This window comes from Nylanderia fulva, unplaced genomic scaffold (assembly GCF_048542155.1).
Source record: "Nylanderia fulva isolate GAGA-0341 unplaced genomic scaffold, ASM4854215v1 Scaffold835, whole genome shotgun sequence".
In the NCBI taxonomy this organism is placed as follows: Eukaryota; Metazoa; Arthropoda; class Insecta; order Hymenoptera; family Formicidae; genus Nylanderia; species Nylanderia fulva.
The window spans coordinates 1,249-8,593 of NW_028190956.1; the positions used below are offsets into that span (position 1 = coordinate 1,249).

The 7,345-nt window shown below is 27.4% G+C and overlaps 1 protein-coding gene across 1 annotated transcript; it reads left to right on the forward strand.

Moving 5' to 3' along the window:
* Positions 1 to 871: 871 nt before the first annotated feature.
* Positions 872 to 2,345, forward strand: LOC146719850 (uncharacterized; the record flags this gene model as incomplete). Its single annotated transcript, XM_085489444.1, has 6 exons — positions 872 to 997; positions 1,148 to 1,219; positions 1,283 to 1,524; positions 1,885 to 2,044; positions 2,148 to 2,248; positions 2,325 to 2,345. Coding segments are annotated over 6 exons (722 nt in total), but the record flags the coding sequence as incomplete, so codon positions are not given.
* Between the last annotated feature and the right edge of the window lie 5,000 nt (positions 2,346 to 7,345).

The following is a 7,345-nucleotide window of genomic DNA, read 5'->3' on the forward strand; positions in this document are numbered from 1 at the left end:
GTATCTCAATTTGAGATCCCAAAGTTCCACATATAAATTAATTTCGAAACTTACATATGGAGAAATAAGCGAGAAAAATATAGGCATACTTATATTATTTATATTGAGAGCCGATAAAAATATTTATTTCTGAGTTTATTCACGCCTTGGGCTAATCACGGCGGTATTTACTAACATCTACTAAAAAGGCAAATGAAAAATATAGGATCGAAAGGGTCTGAATAGCTTAGTTGGTAAGAGCAGTCGCCCGGAAAGTGAAAGACGCGGGTTCGATTCCCGCTTCAGCGACTTTTCGGACCTATATTTTTCTCGCTTATTTCTCCATATGTAAGTTTCGAAATTAATTTATATGTGGAACTTTGGGATCTCAAATTGAGATACAGTTCCGTTTAATTAATTTTTCGTTTCGTTTCCTTGGCTCTATTGCCCAGCTTAGACGACAGCATACTTATATTATTTATATTGAGAGCCGATAAAAATATTTATTTCTGAGTTTATTCACGCCTTGGGCTAATCACGGCGGTATTTACTAACATCTACTAAAAAGGCAAATGAAAAATATAGGATCGAAAGGGTCTGAATAGCTTAGTTGGTAAGAGCAGTCGCCCGGAAAGTGAAAGACGCGGGTTCGATTCCCGCTTCAGCGACTTTTCGGACCTATATTTTTCTCGCTTATTTCTCCATATGTAAGCTTCGAAATTAATTTATATGTGGAACTTTGGGATCTCAAATTGAGATACAGTTCCGTTTAAATAATTTTTCGTTTCGTTTCCTTGGCTCTATTGCCCAGCTTAGACGACAGCATACTTATATTATTTTTTTAACTTGCAAATAAAGTAATGCTTAATAGTGTAATTTTTTATACATTTAGATTTGATTAATGATGATAACCAAAACTTGGACAAGGATATCGAAAATATGGATGAAACAGCAATAAACGTGAGTCAAAATAAAAAGAATAATATTGCCTCTGAAGACCATGTAACTTCTGATGAAGGTATAAACAAATAATTTTTGGTACAATAAGGTATTAAACAATACAAGTCGATTTTAAGTAATCCCGCTTAATATATATATAGTGTCTATTAATTTATTAATTTAATATTAAATAAATACAATAATGATACTAAAAATTTCCATTATTTAGATCCTAAAGATGCTGTTAATCCAGTAAATAATATGATACCAACCGATATCATTTTTGAAAATTTTCCAGCAGGTAATCATTCATATTTATTGTTCTTTTGTTTATAGTAATATAATTTGTAAATTTATATTTCAGATAGTCAGAATATTGTTTCAATCCTGCAAAACACGATTGCGATTAAAAAATTATTGGAACAACAAAATGCATTTTTAAAGCAATTAGAGCGTACAAATAATTCGCTTCCACTGCTCTCAGCATCTGGTTCAAGCTGTAGTAGTACTTTTTCTCTTATTCCGAACAAACCTTTCAAGAAATATACAAAATTACTTGATTTCGACATCGCATTAAAAACTAATGAGGAAGGACAAAAACAAATGGTAAAAATAGTCTACATTTCTTATTTCTTGTTTTTTGAATATTTGAGACAAAATTCAAGGTTCGAGCTGGTAAAATAATGTAAATGGTTAGAAAGAAATTGCTTTCAAAAGCAATTTTGATTGTTCAAGCTTGATTAAACTAGGATTATTTTATAACATTCATTATAATTTCATTGTACCATTGTTGAATATGCCAAAACTACTGATATCTATTTTTAAAAAATATATATTTAACCCTTTTTCCTTCTGACTAACTGACTTTAATTGAAATTAAAATAGACAAAAAGGATGCTCAATATTTACCAGAAAAGGCTCGAACAATTGTATATATATATATATGTATTTACATTTTTTTCGTAGGAAACATTTGTCTATTTATTAGGAGGCACTTCTCCCCACGATCAAATAAAAGCTGGACTAGAAAAAATATTTACTAATAAATTGGGTACAAAATGTTCTTGGATGGGTCGCAAAGGCAACTTCGAAGTGAACACACTAATAATTATGGACATTTTAAAACGTATATAGAAATGTAAAAATATATAATTATAAAAAATTAATGCTTTTAATAGCATAATAATTGTACCGGTACTATATTAACTTTTTTTTTGTTACATTTGTAGGATCGACTAGAAAACACTTTCCATTTTTGACAGATAAACAATTTCAGAACTATGTGTCAGCTTGGTTAAGGCACTCAAAAACGCGCTACGACAGAGAACTAGTATGTTTTACGTTTTACTTGTATATTTTAGTTTTCGATATAACAACATATTTATTATTACTTTTATTTTTTACAGGCAAAGCAACAACGTCAATAAGTTTTATCATTTTTTAAGTATCACAATAATAGTTACTTGTGTATTTAGTGTATTCATGAATTTTTTATTTTTACGTTAAAATCAAAGAGAAATTAATATTTTTATATTAAAATGTTGGCTTGTATTAAAATTATTTAGCGATAAATGAATGCAATTAGATGATAACTTATATATATTACTAAAACTTCTTATTGCCCACATTAACAGCACTGACCATATTAGTTGTGTTAGCGATTTGTGTTATTATGTATCTTATAAGTTAATTATATCCCCCATAGCAAAAAATGTCACAGTGACATCACAATAAGCTCACAATAGAGTCACAAGGTGACAAAAAAATGTAATGTCACTGTGATGTCATTGTGAGATTATTGGAAGGTAACAGTGATATCATTAATCACAATTGAAGTGATATCATTGTAAAATGTCACATTGATATAACTAGTATATCACGAAATGTAACAATAAGGATAAAAAAATCTGTCATAGCAAGAAAATGTCACAGTGACATCATAAAGATGTTCTGCTGTGACGATAAAATATATATTTAATCGTCACAGCACAACATCTTTATGATGTTACAGTGATATCATCAAAAATGTCACATTGATATAACTAGTATATCACGAAATGTAACAATAATGATAAAAAATCTGTCATAGCAAGAAAATGTCACAGTGACATCATAAAGATGTTGTGCTGTGACGATCAACAATTAAAATTAGAAAAATAAAGTTTAATTTATGATATATTTAATAAATAATTTATATTTATTTATTTATATTTATTACTGCTATAACTAAATATATATTAGGGTGTCCAATTTAAAATAACACGTACACCACTTCAAATATCTCTTAAAATATTCATCAAATAAAGGGCATCATCTACTTTATGACCTCCTTTGAATCAAACAACTTTTATTTGAAATATTTTTCTTTAAAATAGTCGCGTTCAGCAGAATGACTGCTAAGTTGTCATCTTGTCAAGACTTGACGTTGATTTGTTCTAAAAGTAAAAGAATCAACACGTCACCGTTAATGGACGCTACTTAATGTAACCTAATCTTACCTAATCCTAATGCAAGCGTGACCGTGTAGGCGCGTGCACGTTGCCCAAAACGCTCTGCAGCGTATACGCAGTCTGTTGGTGTACCAGCACGTGTTTTTTATTTGCATAAGAGGACATTTTGACTCAAAATAAGTGATCTCAGAAGATCACTTAGCAATAAGAAGTGATTTAACAAAGTGAAAAACATCAACATAAAAATTAAGGTTAGTATATACAATATTTTTTATCTTATGTTTGTCTTATATTTTTTTCATATTTATTGTAACAAGATATCTTTTTTTCATTGTATATGTATATTTAGGAAAAAAAATATATTTTGTGAAAAATATGGGTCGCAAACGAAAACACTCAATATTTTATAGTGCAAGACATAAACGAAGATTAGTTGCAAGAAACACAGTAACAGATATGAATATGATATCTCATCAGACTGATTCTGCGGATTCTATGGCAATAATTAATAATAATAATGATCAACTAATTGTTGTTGATGAGAATGCTTCGTCTTTATGTGATTCTGATAAAGTATACTCAGATAGAAATCTAAATCAATATTATGATGAAAATAATATTAACTTTTTGAATGAAAATAATGCCTGTATGATACAAAATTACACGGATGCAAATAAGCTGCAAGCTATAGTCGATAACAATTATGAAAATCTGTGTTTAAATGATAACGAAACTTTTATACATGACATAAGTAAATGGGCTATTGAAGAAAAGATATCACTCAAATCACTCCGTCACCTTTTACAGATATTGCAAAAACACACTAATTATACTTTGCCTAAAGATCCACGTACATTATTGCAAACTCCTAAATCAACTGAAATTATACAAATTGAAAACGGAGATTACTGCCACTTAGGTCTCGAAAAAGCTCTTCTAAAAATTATTGAAGAACGTAAAAGATTGAATTTTGCTCTTGATAACATTCAATTATTTATAAATATTGATGGTTTACCTATATATGTCTTCCACAAAGAGTTTATGGCCAATATTATGTGCAGATAATATTATAAACAATGTATATGTCATTGCCTTATATTATGGTGAAGGAAAACCAAAAAATGCAAATGAGTTTTTAAAAATGTTTGTAGGTGATGCTATTGCTTTTATAAATAATGGGATTGATTATGAGGGACAGATCATAAAAGTCGAAATTAAAGCAATAATTTGTGACGCTCCTGCTAAATCATTTATTTTAAATGTAAAAGGACACACTGGATATAATAGTTGCACTAAATGCATTATTGAAGGTGATAATATAGAAGGACATATATGTTTTCCATACACATCTAATATGATGTTACGTAATGATAAAGAATTTTTTACTGGATCTTATAATCTTGATTATCAAACTGGTGACACAATTTTAAAAAATATACCAAATCTAGGCTTAGTTACAAATGTGCCACTAGATTATATGCACCTGGTATGTTTGGGTGTTATGCGTAAACTTATTATGTTATGGCTTTCAGGACCACTTAAGATAAGATTATCAAATTCAGACAAAGAACAAATTTCTAAGAAACTAATAAAGTTACGCAATTATATTCCTTCTGATTTTGCTCGAAAACCAAGATCATTAAAGTATATCAAACATTGGAAAGCCACAGAATATCGGCAATTTTTATTATATACAGGTCCTATTATATTGAAAGGAATACTACAAGAAAATGTATATTTAAATTTTCTAACATTACATGTAGCAATCACAATTCTTGCACATCCTACTTTAACATATCAAACTTCTATTATAGAATATGCAGAAAATTTATTAAAACATTTTGTAAAATCATTTCAAGTTATCTACGGTTCTAAATATATTTCACATAATATTCATAATTTATTACATCTTGCTGCAGACGTAAAACAATTTGGTGCTCTGGATAAATTTAGTGCATTTAAATTTGAGAATTATATGTCTACGTTAAAGAAATTAATTCGTAAAACTAACCAACCATTACAGCAATTAACAAGAAGATTTGCAGAAATTGAGACAATACATAATAATGAAACATTCAAAATATATTCAAATTCATACGATATGGAAAAATGTTTTACACGCTCTCATTGTGATGGTCCTATTACGAAAGATTTCATTTCTGTACAACAATATAAAATTTTTTGCAATAATCAATATTATATTAACTGTGATGATCCAAAAAATAATTGCATTTCTTTTGAAAATGGACAAATAATGTCAATTTTAAATTTCATTAAATCTAATGACAATAAAATGTATGCTATTGGCAAAGTACTTGTGTTAGTGGAAGATTTATATACACAGCCTATTTCGTCATTAACTTTAAATATTGGTATCATGTCTGAATATTCTCATCTTCAGACATGGGAGTTTGATAAAATTAGAGCAAAAATGTTGAAAATGCCTTATAAAAAAAATTATATTATATTTCCGATGTTACACACAACTGAATAATACATGTTTAATATTAATTTGCATTTGTAATTAAATAATTAAACGTAATTATAATACTCTAATATAAATTGCAAATATTATTATTATTATTATTATTATTATTATCGTCACATTTTTATCATATTATTTACATCATAGATTATTTATAATTTCAATGCTGATCAATTTTTATTTACAGTTATTATGGCGTATAATATTGTGGAGTTCGAAGATGGTTTACAAATTGTTCCTTCTGAATGGTTAACTGAAAATAATAAGGAATGTAAATGGCCATCATATACAAGTCAAATTAAGATAAATAAAGCAATTATGAAAAGAATATTTCCTTCTGATGATTGGCAATTATATAAAATAATCCGTATTTTTGGTAGCAGCGGTTAGTAATATAAAAAATGTATTTTATTTTTTTATCAAAAATTATATAAATTAAAATTATAATATATATGTATTAAAAGTATATATTAAAATTTAAATTTTAAGTGATATTTGATTATAAAATATATAAAAACAAAAATCTAATTTTTAATATTCAAAAATTTTATACGTTTTAGATACATATGATAAAGCTATAGACAAACTTAAATTAGCTGAACAAATATCCGATATAGATGGTGATGATGGAAATAACCTCAAAAAATCGAGATATCAACGAGCAAAAAAAAATACAGGTTCATCTCCTGATAATTCTGATACAAGCGACACAAGCATCAATAAATTAAAAACTCGCAATGATTTAGAGTTAGATAATTTTCCTAATACACCAAAAGCTTTAACAATAAATAAGAGCAAAATCTGTGAAATAAAGACACCATTAATACAAGGTGATAAGAAAATGAATCGAGTAAAAAAAATTTCAAGTTCTTCTGATAATTCAGATAGAACTGACACAAGCAATGATTTAGATGAAGCTTCTAATATATCAAACGATTTAAATAAAAGCAAAATGACTTATGAAATAAAAAAACCACTGATAAAAAATTATAAGAAAATAACTAAGCCTCCGATACAAATAAGTAATGAAAAAATAATTAATATTCAGTCTAAAAAGTCTGCAGTTACATATAGTAAATCTATAAGTTCACAAGAACATCGAACAGCAAATAAAGATGACCTTGTTCCACAAAATTCAGATACAATATCTACATCCGATACTTGTAATGCTGAGATTGATGTAGGTAAAAATATATCTGTTATTAATTTTAAATTTTTGTAAAAGCTTACCTATATATATATATATATATATTATTAAAGTTTTAACTTTTTTTATTTATATCACTGTAAACATATTTAAAATGGTATATAATTCGTAATATTTATATAATCTGACAATGAGTAGATATACAATAATATGTGTCAATTATTTTTGCAGATTTTCATAATTTAATTATCAGGAAACTAAATGCAGTATTGTTAAATCTTACAACAATTGATGAACGTTTAATAAAGTTGGATAATCACATAAGAAAAAATGAGGAAACGGATT